General features: G+C 41.6%; 1 protein-coding gene across 1 annotated transcript; it reads right to left on the bottom strand.

Moving 5' to 3' along the window:
• Positions 1–1,707: 1,707 nt before the first annotated feature.
• On the bottom strand, positions 1,708–15,687 carry LOC116726327 (histamine H3 receptor). Its single transcript, XM_032573000.1, has 3 exons — positions 13,181–15,687; positions 12,583–12,749; positions 1,708–9,722 (listed from the first exon to the last, which is right to left on the bottom strand). Exons 1-3 carry the CDS (start codon positions 13,416–13,418, stop codon positions 8,862–8,864), a joined length of 1,266 nt encoding a protein of 421 aa, XP_032428891.1. The 5' UTR covers positions 13,419–15,687; the 3' UTR covers positions 1,708–8,861.
• Between the last annotated feature and the right edge of the window lie 185 nt (positions 15,688–15,872).

Here is a 15,872-nt window from a genome sequence, read left to right as displayed (position 1 = left end):
ACCATGAAAAGCCATTCATGATCAAAAACCCACCAGCGTGGCTGAATCAGGATAATAATGAAACAGAGAGAGGGTCGAAATCTCGTCGCTGCTTGAAGGCATTCGTTTCCTCAAAAGGTTTTCACCTAGTGCCAGACAGTTTCGGATATCTGTGATTCCCTTGCTTCATAAAATTACCATTTGAACACTACCTTTAGTGTTTACCAAGTTTTTGATAGTAAAATTTGTTTGATGATATAAAACATTGAGATGTGGCATAAAGCAGAGAGAAGGGATCCGGAAGGAGGACAAATACCAACCCACACCACTCGCACTACAGCTGACGTTCAAAACATTATGTTGGACAGGAAAACACATCAGGCAGCAACAAAATCTTTCTTTCCTCCCACCCCCAACGCCGTGTGCTGTACCTGTCCCAGGGCTCAACAATCCCTCAAGTTTTTTTCCTCGCCAGGGAAATATCCCACTTACTTCCCACAGGGACGATGACACCTGATCTCCCCCCCAGTGATTTCAAGTCTGGCTTTCGTTAGCTATCTCGATTCTGCCATTCTGTGCTGAAAATCTGTAATAAAGGTCAAAGCCCCAAGAGTTCTGTCACGTCGGAGATCTCTCGGTAGTGATATCAGATGAAAGTTTCACAGCATGCTTCGGAACAAAAAATAAAACTTCTCTGAGTTGGGGCTTGTGAGGATGTGCTTTCTCTGGAACATTTTTGTCGTTGTTGCTTTTTATGAAATTTCCTTTTGAGGCGAAGGCCTGCCTGCTGGATAGGTTTTTGTTTTCTATTGTTGCAGGAACAGGACGGTCTGTAAACCTGTGAGCAGAGGGATTAGGGGATGTGTTTTCTCTTGCTCAGAATGAAATGAAAGGACGGCTGAAAATGTGCTTTTAATTACCGAGCTGCCAGTTGAATTAGTTCGACATTGTGAGAAACAATGAGTGAAGCAGGCGAGCGGTTCATTATAAAAAGTATGTTAGCAAGACACACACCCATTTCATGCATCCATTTACTACAAGTCGGAAAAATATTGTTTACAACAGAACCTGATTTTTCCTTTAAATGTGAAATAATAAAGTACTCTTGTAAAATAATCAAACTTTATTTATATAGCATTTTACAACAGTGACCGCTGAACCATGTTTTTCATTAGAGCAGCGATAAAAATAGAGAATAGAATGAAAAGTAAGCAAACAAAGTGGCAACATTGGTAGAAACATAAAAGTGTCGCAGTGCTACAATGTGATAAAGGCAGTTAGCTTAGCTGTAAACAAAACTATGGACCGGCCAGAGCAAATGAACGAACACGCCGGCTGTTTGGAGAGAATCCTAAAAATCTGATAAATCATGAACTGAAGTGAAGTGTCAGTCAATAAAGACGCTTTAAAGGCAAAAACAAAAAATCATCCAGTTTTATGTGGATTTTTGTGTCTCACACACACAGACGCATGTGCAGGTTGGCGTGATCGTGTCTTTCCTACCTCCTTTCATTGCCGACAGGTGTGTCCTCCAACTGGAGCTCATCAAGGCCAATCAGGAGGAGCTTGAGGTTTGCTGACTCTCACCTCCGCCGTTTCTCCTCCACACAAACTTCCATTCTCTTGTTCCTGTCAATAACTCACTTGTCCTTCCCCACTCTGACCTGGAAATAGGGCTGAGAGACAATCACCAACTCCTGACAATCTTCACTAATGTGTATTTTTTTTCCCATCTAATTCCAAAATCAATCTGAGTCATCTCAGATCTCAGACGCCTTTTACCTCCCCCTCCTAATGCTGTCCTGCGCTGCAGCCGTCAACCTGTAAGAATCATCTCACTGTACACGTTTTACCAATTAACCTGTCAAGCTGTCTCTTGGTGTCCATGATTGTTGCCTGCGCTGGAGTCTCACTGGGTCACAATCATGACAGCCTGAAGATTTGAGTCTCCATGTTTGATCTAATGTGTTTTCACTTTCTTCAAAAGGGAGGAGAAGCATTATGTAAAGTAGAGTTTTACATATCATGTTCTGATGTTGTTCCCTCGTCAAAAACCTGAAGAGTCGGTTTGATGCTTTCACGCACGTCTAAGGAATCCTTGAGTCTCCATTCAGCTGCACAAAACGCTTGCTCCCACTGAGCGCCACCCATTTCCACGGAGCTCCTCCTTGGAGCGTCCGCCTCACAGAGCTCCCCTCTCCCACCGCTCCCCCATTCAGCTCCTCCAGACTAGCGGCAGCAGCAATTAGCAAACACCTGGAGGACCTGCGCGTCTGCTGAGCTACTCGCATAAACTACTTCAAATGGTTGTTGACAGCTTAATGAGAAGAACTGTTGCGATGGCGTGATGAAGGTGGAGCCTCGGAAAGCGTAGGAGCTTCTTAAAGAGACAAAAGCCAAACTCAAAGAGTCAAATTTCCCTTAAATTATTTTTGATATACACACAATTTATATAACAACTTAAGGTAACATAGTTACTTGATTGTGCTATTAAATGACACTATGAGCCTGGAGAATACATGATAACACCCCTTTAATCTGCGGACCCAAACAAACTAACTAAAGACGGATATGAAGTAAGGTTTAGATATGCTGTAAAGTCTTTACATTTTTCTTTCTCGGCATGTTTCGGCAGCAGTGAAGATGCAACACAAATATTTGCCTTTCACCGATTTGTCTTTGAGTAAGATAAGGCGAGCAAATCTGCGTCTTATCTAATCTTTCTATTTTTTTTTAATTTATTTTCGTCTACGTGAACAAATTATATTCACCCTCTTTTTGTTTGTCCTTTTCAAGTAACCAAGCTCTCTCTGTTCTTTTGTAGAGAAAGTAACCGAGGCAGCATGAATATTCATGCTTCATGACAACCCATGCTGAGTTTTCTGGCGTTTTAAGTGCCCTCCTGACATCGTTATATCCGATTTTGTAATCTGACTCAATATTTCAAGAGCATTTCAAAATACTTCCTTCACCGCACGCTGGGCTCCAAATCTAGCCAGTATCAGTGCAAATGTTTTTATTTTTTTCCAGCCTATCTCTACAGATGCAACTCCTAAATCCAAATTCAGGTCAGTATTTTTTTGGTGCTACAAACACGGAGAAACTTGGATGCCTTTCTGGCCACTCACATAATATTTAGTGGCTCTCCCATAAACAGTCGAGACTCGTGAAGGTATGGACAGAAAACATGCGGGGGCGTCCTGGAGTGTCTGGCACTGCAACATGAACGTGATTTCCTCTGGTCTCTGGGGGTTTTAGGTCAGGGATTTTTTGTTGTTGTTGTTTTGGGAACTGGGCCTTCATCACACGAGTGGCATCTGACCCCATCGAGATCCTATCTGTGGGGTTTAGGTGCCGAATGTTCCTTCAGCCACTTCTCACCAATTTGTGTGATTTTTCACTGCTGTCCTGCTGGGTGGTTGTGAGTCGCCGCTGTCACGTCGCCGTGTGGGGATTTGCTTGCCCCTCAAATATTTTTAGGAAATAAATGTGAAAGCGAAAAATGTGTTGCTTTTTTTAAATGCCATGGAAAACATTGAGCTCTATGAAGATCAGCAGCATGACGTTTTGACTGGTTGGGTGTGTGTGTGTGTGTGTGTGACAGATGTGGATGTGTGTGTTTGCCAAATGTGGGTAGAGATTTCTTTCTTAAAGTGACAGGCTGTCAAAGAAATGCATTTCAAAAATAGGAAATCAGAATAAGAAAATAAAATGGACGTCATATTGCATGAGAGACGACTTTATTCGCTGGAACTCGTTTGACTTGTTTATCTTCTTGTAAGAGAACCAAATTTACTTCTGAACTTGAGCATCATACCTAAACGAAATTAAAATTAAAATTCAGCTTTAAAGATCCAGTATAGCTTTTGAACAAAAATATAAAACATGTGGCTTCAAATCTTTCCTGTAAGCTGGTTATTTTAACATTTCGGCTTAACTGAGTTGGTATGGATATGAAGAATTTCAACCCCGACGTTGTTGCATAATATATAAAAAGTCCAGAGAAGAGAAGCAACTCAATCGGCAGGTCCGATAAAGGCCGAAGACAGACAGTACGTTTTAAATACGAGTTATCTCAAATATGAAGCCTTTTGAACAAATGGTGGTGCATCAAATTTGAGCCAGATGGTCTTTAGTGAATTGGACATTCAGGGTCAAAATTATCCATTCACTCCTCAATAATATGAATGTTTCACATTAATTTTGCTCTCTCAAGGATGCATAAAGCATTTTCATTTCCAGAATGAAATGATTACCCACCAAACAGCTTCAGTGATATTTATAAACAGGAACAGACATGGCACATGGTGAAGACTAAAATCTCTACGCTGTCATAAACTGAGAAAAACTGTATAAATACAGGTTTAATTATTTAACTTAAGCACAAAGGATGAGGGAATTTTAATTTGGTTGATTATTTCTCTATTGGAACAACACAGATTTGGGAATAGAGCTTGAAAATCGGAAATGGTGTTACAGATTTGTAAGAGAATGCCTTTTTATGTTGAGCGGCAGAGTCGATTGTGTCCAAATCCTCTCTTCCGAAGCCAAACAGCTGCTGGTGGAGGCAGCGGTGCGACAGTGTGGGTGAAAAACAAGGTTTGTTATCACTGGAGGAAATCGCAGTGCAAAACCACATCGAGATGAGACTCAGGAACTATTGGCAGACATCGTCTTACCAACGGAGCAAACGCTGTCTTTTAAAATAGTGTTAGCAGCAGAATAATCTCTTTGGCATAAGCAGACAGGATTGGATTGTTCTTTCACTCAGACCACAAATGCATTTTCATTGAAGCGTGGCACCATCCAAATAATAATAAAAAAAGACTTTCTAACAGGACAGCATTTGTTCCCAATAGGTATTGCCACAGCAAAGAACAATCAATAAATTGCATATTTTCTTAGATTTCTTGCAAAATTTAGCATGGAAATAATCTGGATTAGTAGTTAATTTCAACTGGTTGTTTTTACAATAGAGTATGTGATATTAAAAAGGCCCATTCAAAAGCTAAATGTCAGCCCACTTTAACAGCTGTAAAACCAGATTGTTTGTTTGGGATTATTGGTATGTTGGAAGACCTAAATGTGATCAAGTTTTAACAAATATTGTACAAAATGTCACCGTCAGATAAAATAAATGGTAAAAAAAATAAAAATAATAAAATAAATTATCCAGAAAATGGGGAGCACCACAAAAGCTCAAGTTTGTTGTAATTTGCAAACAGAGGAAAGGCAGCAGAAGTGAAACAACCTTTATGTTGCCATGGAGTGAGAGAATGTGCTGACCAGACAATAAACCCCTGCTCCAAAGAGAGTTGATAGAACTGAGCTTCTAGAGAAAAGTTTTATGACCAGGCAAAGACTGAGAATGAGCTACTAGGCTTCCAGGGAGAGGGGGAAAGTGAATGTCTGCAAAACTCAATGCGATTCTTTCAAATTGAAGAATACGGTACCGTCATGCACAATGCTGGCCTCATGCTGTGGGACTGTTTTGCCCACAGTGGTTACAGAAAGTGGCTGGACTAAGGAGAAAGACAAAAAAAAATTTCATCTTTATCTTTAAATCCTGTTTGGCATCAAGACGAGACAGTAGAAACGTTGACTCAGTCTGGTTGTTTTAGTAGGACAATGATCCCAAACCTACGTCAAAATGAGTTTAGGTATGGCTAAAACAGGAAACATCAAGCCCTGACCTCAGCTTTGTTAGAAATCTGAAGGAAATAAAAGCCAGGCATGGCAAAACTTGTAAAAACTTTATCAATACCGCTGGAAACGGCGCTCAAATATCCAGCTAGAGCCATAAACAGTTTGTTGATGGAAACCAAAAGGCATGTGGATGCTAAGGGATATTTGATCAAATAGTACCAAGAGTGAATGTGAATACCCTTGGACATGCTGGTTAAAAAAAATACATTTTTTTTCATTCAAGATGTCTGTGATGGGGAATGACAGACATTTCTAAAAACACAAAACGATATTAGAAAATCCAATTTTATTGCGTAATTTAAAAATGTGATGTGAAAATTCTAGTTGACAGCTGCCGGGCAGCTTTACGGATGTTTCTGTTGGTAATTTGACCATTTATCTTTGGTGATGAGCTGCAAGTCTCTGAGGTTGAAAGACCTCCTTGCCATCACCCTAACCTGTAGCGTCGTCTACAGATTAGATCCTGTATTACAGATTAGTTGATTTGAGTTGGGATTCTGCCCATTCATTGACATGAAGGAGTGCCCTAATGGCCTGAGGATGCTTCAAAACGTTGGTACTGCTTCAAAAGAAACATGTTGGCATTTTTATAAAGATTACCTAGACCCTCAATCTGACTGGAGTCGAAACAAACACAGACTCGTCTGTGTGGATTAAATACCACTTGTTCTCAAGAAATGTTTGAAGTTGTGTCTTCATTCCAACCTTAAAGCAAAAACTGTTTACATAAATCACTAAAAGCTCAAAACGAAGATGATATTTACAACCATGATGATTGTCTGTTAACCTCTGGCCAGATTTAGAGAAAAACCAACAGGTCACACACAAAGGATTCCTTATTATTCAGCAAAACAGACAAAACTTCAAGATGAGTCATCGTCTATTGGGTCCAGAGAGCCACACGCTCTATATCAGAGCAAAACATCCCGCAGTCCCCAGACACGAGTCTCCACGATATTAGCAGTATCTGACATTTAGGTCTCACTCTATGCGACGAGGCAAAGGTTTGTCTTGAACAGGTCTGAGTGAACAAAGGGTTTAATCTTGTTTTTCCATTTCATCGTGACATTATTGACATCAACAACAGCTTCATTTAAATATAAACGTAGTGTAGGCAACGTAAGACGAGCGATAGAAAAGACAGCCAGCAGTCGGTTCCTCTTGTGCTTTGATGTTTGAGGACTTGAGCATTAGTAATTCTATTGCTGCACGATGAAAAGCTTAAATTGGCTTTTTGAAGGCATATGCTAGAGATTTCTCGTCTATGGATTCGAGAAGGTAAAGGAAAAAGGAGGCGTTTTGCAGCCAGAGTTGTAAATCATTAAAAAACCCTTACGTCCTTATTTCTTATTAGCCTGACACAAATGAGAGGTTTTCCGTCTTAAAAGAAAAAAAAAAAGACGACGTCTAAGTCTTTCTGGTTGCTTCTATTCAGACAGACACCAATTTATCATTTTTATGTGCTGCACAGGAGGCCTAATGTAATAACCTGGACTAATGATGGTAATCACCGACTACCTGGCTACATAAATCATCACCTCACAGCTTTTTAGCACATTAAGTTCCCGAAGCCCAAACCACATTAATCCATCTCGATCTGGTTACACTGAAGGTTTACATACATTTTGAAACCAACGTTTTGCAGCGCTTAAATAAAAGATGCGACACTGGCTCTTGAGGGCACTCTCATCAAGACAAATTATACCTACTGATGCAGATTCAGTGGGACTCCACTCCACTACTCCGGCGTTATCAACATGTTCCAGACTGTTCTGCATCGTCGTATTGCTGTCAAATGTGTCCTGGCAATTCTCGCTTAAAGGGATAGCTTGGGTGCCTTGAAATGCAGCAAGGTTGTTGTTCACAGCAGTTTCTTTCCCTATTGAACAAAGATTTATCATAAAAAGTTTGAGGCAGTTCGGGAAGGAAAGACAAAAATAATAGCAATAAAGCAGTCGCGCTTTACTAACTAATAACCTTCCTTTGCGATGAAGAATCCGGTTCTCGACAAAGTTGTTGCAATTTGACATTTTTCTGTCACAGGAAAGGAAACTGTTACAAATAACAACACGGCTCAGTTGGTTCTGGATGAGTTAAAAGAGCTCAAACTAAAATCAACTCTTGTCCGTGGGATACAACACGGTACTAGCCGATATCAACCTTAGGTTCGGTGCTGTTTTCCTAGCTATAGGCAATGTCGTTGTTACTCCGGACACTTATATAAATTTGAAACTGTTGTGATATACAGTAGTTGCACAAAACAGCCAGACAGATAATCCAAAACGTTACTTTCCCCTCGACAGAGAAAAAAGCAAACGGACAGTACGCGGCTGGTGAGAAGGGAAACAGCCAGCAGTTTATGCTAACGTAGCTTTAGCGTAATTACACAGAAGATGTTCAGCTAATTAAACAGCAACCAACGGTCTCCTGAAAAAATATACACATGCAATATCCACTAATCTCGTGCTGTATCCTGTAGAAATGTTATTTTTGGTTTGAGTCGTTTTAAATTGGTAACTACGGCTGAAATAGCAAGCGGGTCAGATTAGCTGTTAGCCGTTCATTACTTTTAGGATTTCTTCACAATATGACAAGAGGTGTGCATCTAGCGCATCGTTCGTCTTTCACCATGATAAATTATTTATAAGCATTTTGATTTGTCGTCATGACAAATTCCAATTAATGATGCTTAAGAAAAAAAACCAAGCTGTCTCTATTGTCAGATTGTTAAATTCACTATTTTCTATACTGTTTGTCTGATGAGAGAGTGTCAACAAATGTCAATAAATTTGAAAAAATTAAGCAGTTGTGTGAAGTTTAGCGACTGGTATCCTAAAGAAGCGCATTAAAAATGGTTTTTCAAAAGCAGCGTTTGCATTGTGGAAATACAACTGATGTGTCATGCAGTCACAGCTACGCAGTGCCCTGTAATACCTTGCATCATTATTGCAATAGTATCACAAAATATCGTGATAAAATTTTAAGTCCATGTCACCCACCAATAGATACGACACCTGCCTATTCAAGGGTAAGAGCCAAACTATCCCTTTAAATGCAAACACGCCTTCTTGGTTTGAAACCTTTTTTTCGTGGAAGAACATTGTATGAGTTTTTACAGTGTATGACCATCAAACACTAACTGCATTCTTCAAATATGGCTGTGCAGCTGAGTTCATCTAGCAAGACTGAACCTCGATTTGAGGCTGCACCGACTGCCTCTTAGGACACAGTATCTTAGAGAAAGCTCTTCGGAAGCTGCTGTGGCACAAAGGGTACAGGAACGGATTGATGGCCGAGTTCAGCCACAGGAGCCAGAACGTGATCTCATACCAGTAGTGCGCCACACATTCGCCGCCACAGGCGGCGCGGATGATCATGAGCAGAGTGTACGGAGCCCAGCATATCCCAAAAATACAGACGATGATAGCCAGCGACTTGGCGATCTTTTTGTCTCGGGAAAGGCGGGATCCGGGAGCTCTCCGGCCCGGCGCCATGCAGGAAGCCGTGTGCTGAAACAGCCTGGAGTTTTTCCGGTGAGGAGAGAACTTCTCCCTCTGCACAAAAATCTGACTGGTGTCAGGGCAGCCGCTGGAGGAGGGCGACAGAATGTCATCGTCCTCTATGACCGCCGAGATAGCAGCAGGCTCGCTGGAGGTCACCTTCCGAGTCTTGACGAAAAACACGGACCAGGCCCCCGCGCCGTCTCTGTGCTTCTTGGGCTTCCTCTGCGGCTTGGCCTCGTCCTCGGCACCGCCGTTCCCGCTCTTGTTCCTCCGGTGGATGTTAAGGTAGATGCTGAGGTTGAAGAAGGCCACCGACACGAACGGTGTGAAGAACTCGAAGGTCGAAGCGCTGAGCAGGAAGTACCAAGTGAAATAAAACTCTGCGTAGCACTCGTGGGCCGGGACTACGCTCTGGCCCACGATGGCCTCCCAGAAGATGATCGCGGGGCCGTAAAGGAGGAACGCCAGCAGCCAGACCGCCACCATCTTCAGCACCGCCTGGCGGGTGATGTTCCTCTGCGCTCTGTATTTAACCTGCAAGGAGAGGAGAGGCACAGAGTGTGATTTACCAGTGATGGCCTCACAACACAAACTCTGCTCCATAATACATGTGTTTCTGTGACTAACAATCAGGCACAGCTGCTTCGGCGGCAACAGCGACAAAACAACAAAAAACGCTGGTTTCTTCTTCAGGATGAAGCCCTTAATGTTGCTCCGGTAGCGCAAAGGAGAGATGCTGTAAATAAAACCCACTCATGACGCACTTACTCCACGGTGTGTCACTGAAGCCAAACAGAGCAGGGGAATGTTGGGCTGAGAGCCACATTCATTGATGCAACATGGCTGTGAAAGAGACATCTGGTTTCCCCTCGCTCTTCCTCTCTCATTTAGCTTCACCTCCTCACCATCATTCAGAAGGGTTCCTCTATTCACTATTCTTCAAGTCTTTTTGTTCTCCTGTTCTTTCTTTCTGTCTTTATTATTTGTTTCAAATCAGACTGCTTCAGTACATTGCAACAGCTGGGGATGTTGCTGCTGCTGTTGACGTGGCTCAAGACCAAGTTGAGGAGAAAAGAAAAACTGATAACGACATGGCGCCTCTTCGAGATCGGCCCCTAATTGGAGCTGGCCTGGATCTTGAGCTGTTCACTACAAAAGCAGAGACATTTCAGCGGTAAATGAAGAGAGACAACGATCCCCGCAGATTCGAAGTGAACACTGAGGAGATGAGATTTCATCACGGCCTTTTGAGAGCTGCCAGTCAACACGAGATCGAAACGGCTAACTCGAGACGCTGCGTCGCGAAATTAAATGATTTGTCTGCGAGCACAGTGGATAGTTTGATCGAACGGAAAAGAAAAGATTGTGAGAGAGTAAATTTATTATAGTAGCTCCAAATACATGGGGAAAAAAATCAAAAAGACCTCTCAGTTCATTGATAGCAATTCAACTGACCTTACAAGACTCAGGTTTTTTTTTTTTAGAGGAAATTGCTAAAAATTGCTAAGCAGGAAGAACAAGCCCTCAATGTGGGTTTTAATGGTTTTATTCCCAGATGAATCGTGTTTCCACCATCCATGAAACTGACTTCCACAAGCCCTCCCTGCTGCTTCCTCTCCAACCTGATTCTACACCCACTGTACGATCACCGAAATACTTCCTGACTCCTTCATTACATAACTGTGACATCACCTCAGTAACCAAACTCTGCCCCTGATCCACCAGCAGCGAACCAGTGGCTCTGAAATCACAGCGACGTCTCAGAAACGTGAGCCGTGTCGTTTCATAGTCAGCAGGTTTCAATACATCGACAGCTGCCTGAGTTTAACCCCAGAGTCGAGGCTCCAGGAAAGGGAATTTAGCTTTCTGTGGTTTTTGTTTTTCACTTTGCCTCTTTGATCAGTTACTAGAGCTTTAAAAAATTATTTACCACTTAAAGGGGCTGATTTAAGAGATTTTTTTCTTTATATAGGCTTTCTGTTAAATTATTGAGGAGCATTTAATAATCCCACCGTGGATGAATAGCTCTCTTGGTGTCTTATAATGTGAATTGTCTTTAAACAACTCTAATATATATATATATATATATATATATATATATATATATATATATATATATATATATATATATATATACAGTACAGACCAAAAGTTTGGACACACCTTTCTAATTCAATGAGTTTCCTTTATTTTCATGACTATTGACATTGTAGATTCACACTGAAGGCATCAAAACTATGAATAACACATGTGGAAATATGCACTAAACAAAAAAGTGTAAAACAACTGAAAATACCCCTTATATTCTAGTTTCTTCAAAGTAGTAACCTTTTGCTGTGATTACTGCTTTGCACACACTCTGCATTTTCTTGATGAGCTTCAACAGGTAGTCACCTGAAATGGTTTTCACTTCATAGCTGTGCCCTGTCAGGTTAATAAGTGGGATTTCTTGCCTTATAAATAGTCATGAAAATAAAGAAAACCCATTGAATTAGAAGGTGTGTCCAAACTTTTGGTCTGTACTGTATATAGAAATCAGAGTGGTTTAAGCAAACTTGATTTAGATGAGCCCTTAAGCCCCTATCATCTTTGCATTGGCTGATTATTTAAAGGGAAATTGATGATAGTTTACACATGCAGTGGAGGCTGGAGGCGGTGTGTCACTAATAACATTCCTGGTTAAACTCGTACTGAGAGCAGAAGGTTCCTGGTTTTATTAGATTAAAAAATGAAAAGGAGAGCAAAAAGCTACAAATATTAAGTCTTTCAAACCAGCAGATCTTTGTGGAATCTTACATGCTTTAGTTTCTATTCAGCTGTTATTCTGACCGGAAACAACATTTTCCATTTGCAGGATGTGTTTCCCACAGGAAGATCATTAATGGCCCACATTATCCTATTATAATTTATAACTTTGGGCTTCGCTGAGCTGCAGTCGATACAGATGTGATGATGGTTTAATTGCCAAAATCCATGTGGTCATGCTTGTTTTCTATTCAAAAAGACATTGAATCTAGTAACTGGAATCATGCGAAAAATTGCAGTTTTGAAACTACAGTACAACCATCTTCACTGCAGGCAGAAATGACTTTGTTGCTAAAACTCAAGCCAAATGATTTGCTGGAGTAATCATTGATCGGAATAATCAAAAGACAGATACATTTTTTAATTACAGAGTCAACGTGTGGAGAAACATGTGGAGACATGAACCCATATAGGAAATAAAGAATATAAAAAACTTTGAGGGAAACCGGGGAAGTCAGTGACATCTTGCACCAAAATCTGCCTTTGGGAGGGAAATGACACCTTCTTTGAACTGAATGTGACTCTGATGTGTGTGTGTGTGCGGGCACGCAAGTGTGTAGTAATGAGCATCTTCACAGGCTGTACTTACTGCCCTGGTGACTGACAGGAAGCGGTCATAACTAATGAGGACAATGTTGAAGACAGAGGCGGAGCAGAGCAGGTAGTCCATGACCAGCCAGACTTTGCAGAGCCCCTTCCCCAGCATCCACCTGCCAGTCAGGTTGTAGGGGATGTACACTGGGATGCAGAAAGCACCTGGAAAACACACACACACACACACATACAAAAGATATACCGCATGATGATTCAACGCCTCCAAATCATTAACATTCCCACCTCTGCACAGTCTGGATGCCAGCCGTCTTTTTAAACATGTGGCAGTTTAAAAAGATTAGGTGTAGATTTCGGACAGTTTATCTCCAGCAAATTTGTTAATGACCCTCAGCTGAAGTAGTGACCTATAGAAAGGAACGTGAGCGACCAACTACTGTAATAAAAAAAAAATACAATTATGCTCCTCGGTGCGTAAAAATGCCCGTGAATAATGACAAAGGACACATTTAGAAGAGAAAACACCCCAATTTATGTGTAAGAATACGTGTCGGATCGTGCGTAATAAGCACTCGCGAGGAGAAAATATGAGCACATTAGAAAATAGAGACAGGCTCCCAAGAGTGCCAACTTACCCACGAGAAAATCGGAGATGGCGAGGTTCAGAAAGAAGTAATTGCTCTGATTCCTCAGAGTTTTATCCACGATAAAAGCCATGATGACCAGCGCGTTCCCGGCCACCACCACGATCACCAGAGTCACCATGAGGACCGAGAAGATCACCACCAGGTAGCCCGGCAGCACGATCCCAGCCTCGGACACCGCGGGCGTCAGGTTGGCGCTGGAGTTGGACTCCAGGATGTGCGCGCCCATAGTTAGAGCCGAGCTGCTATCATTGTGGGGTTGATGCTTCGCGGAGCGCGCCGAGGCGCAGCAGAGGTCCGGCAGCGCGCCCGAGAGCTCCGCTCCACTTTAATGTGGAGACGACTGGAGACCGGAGACTGGATGAATTCCCCAAATGTCCCATTTTTTCCCCCCTCTGTGGAATACAAAACTCCCCCTTTCCCTGGAAGATTTTCTTCTTTTTCCTTTTCCAGTTGCGTTATGATTATAACGCCTGTGGATCCACTTGGTGTTCTCTCTCCCTCGTCGACTCCCAGTTATCAACGGGATGTGCTGCTGGATGTGCGGGTACCACGGCGCGCACAGCTGATTTTGTCACGAGTGTCAAGTCCATCGTCTAGTGAAACCAGTATCCGCTCATAGCGTCTGAATAAAGCTCCCACTGTACTACCAGTGTTAAACAGACGTCCAAAGATACCATATTCAAGTGGAAAGCTTTTTAATTTCCCTCACACAGGACTATTGTTTTATTTTATTTATTAAAAAAAAAAAAAGACCGAGATACTTTCATTTGGATAGAAATGGTGTGAGAAATGTTGCGCTTTTATTTTGAAGACAAAGCAATTTCCGGTGTTTTTCACCTTACCTTAATGAACAGCTCTCCAAGCAATTAAAGTACACTTGTTCTTTCAGGTTTCCCTGAACCACATCAAATAAACATTCAAGCATTTTGATACAATTGGTAATTCATATACAAATAAACTGTATGGTTTTTAAAGATAACCAATTTTAAACTTTTTAACTGCAGAATCCTTTATTAAAATCTTAACTCACTGTAGATAAGTCAGCCTTTAATATCTCTGTATTTAGTTACTGAACTGAAAAATCCTTAACAAAACTATTTAGTAGCTCAAATTTATATCACTCTTTTTAGAAATTAAAGGGAGTTCAGCTCGGGGTGAAGGTTTATTCTCCCAGAGGTAAAACAACATGAAGCATAAAGCCAGAGATGCAGTCGAATGGATCAGATCAAGGCACATGCATGTGTCAGAATGGCCTAGCTAAAGTCCAGGTCTTAATCTCAGAATCTATGGAAAGTCTTCGAACGTCAGTGTCTTCTGGTTCTTTTAATCAGCCCCGACTGGTTCCTGCTAACTCGAGACGTACCTGAAAAGACTCGCCGCCGTGTGCGGTTCTGCACAGCACTGGCGTCAAAAGCACGCCGCACTTTTCAGATTCTGATTAAAACGTTTCACTAAACAAACGCGACATCGTCACGGTTGTGCTCAGCTTTGTTTCTATTGTCGCATACAACCAGCTCAAGGGTCACGGACACTGACGCGAAACAGGAAGTGTCAGCAGGACATCTGTAGACGTGGATCACAAAATACAAAACCTGGATATGTAATCTATGTGATGAAACGAAACACCCACCGGAGGTTCGCAAACTTTATGGAGCTGCAGCAAACCGTGAACTTTGGATTGGATTCTCTCTAAAAAGGCGCGAAACATTTATTTAGCTAAAGGCATTCGAAGAAAAATAATTATTAAAAGGCCTTCCACACGCAACCAGAGGAATGTTTTATGTGCTCTCAAACGCCACAGGTGGATCCAGGCATCCCACGTTATCTGAACTCTGTGTTACATCGTGCAGAAAGCAATCTGTGAATGAAGAAAATCACAAATTTACCAATTACTCACAAGGAGGCAGAGACGACAAAAAGAGAAGAAAAAAAACCAACCACCTCCCCTCAGAATGTCAGACAGCAGAAGCATTGTGGCTCAGCGATGACAAAGTGGCTGTGTCTGACGCAAAGTGCTCGACAGGCAGGTGGCAACTGTCACAGCACATGACAAAGTGAAATGAAAGGGAGCGAGAAGATCCTCCAGAGGAAAACACTCCAAATGGTCAAACGTTGACAGAAAGTTTGTTTTTCGTAAACTGTGTTAGATTTATTTATTTATCTTTCTTCTGTGGTTACTGGAGCTCAGTAATATATATTTTAGAAATAATAATCATTTTTAAAAATCCCCTATTTACAGAATGACATCGAGTTCGTGTGAAGCATTAATATCCACATTTTGGACTTTTGTAGTTAGCCTTGGTTCATCATGTTGATATCAGCTTCTGGGCCAAATCCTGACGGATGGAGATTGTTGAGTCAACGCTTTGATGAAATCACGATGGACTGTTAATCTGACAGCTTTCTTTTCAAAGGGGCAGTATCGTGTTTTCCAGGCACAATCAAGTAACTATGTTACCTTCAGATGTTAGAAAAATGCTACATGTTATCAAATATGACTTACAATAAATTTTACTTTATAATTTAATGCCTCGCTATAAAAACTCCTGCTCTTTCTCAAACTCCGCCTTCAGGAAGTCACCACAACATGGCTCCTATATAAACCTTCTACCAATGTTTTTACCAGCGTTGCACTGAGAAGCAGCTCATGCAATGAGCTCAGCAGCTCCATCAGGCGCTT

Source organism: Xiphophorus hellerii, chromosome 9, assembly GCF_003331165.1.
Source record: "Xiphophorus hellerii strain 12219 chromosome 9, Xiphophorus_hellerii-4.1, whole genome shotgun sequence".
Lineage (NCBI taxonomy): Eukaryota > Metazoa > Chordata > Actinopteri > Cyprinodontiformes > Poeciliidae > Xiphophorus > Xiphophorus hellerii.
This window is presented reverse-complemented; position numbering and strand designations above follow the sequence as displayed.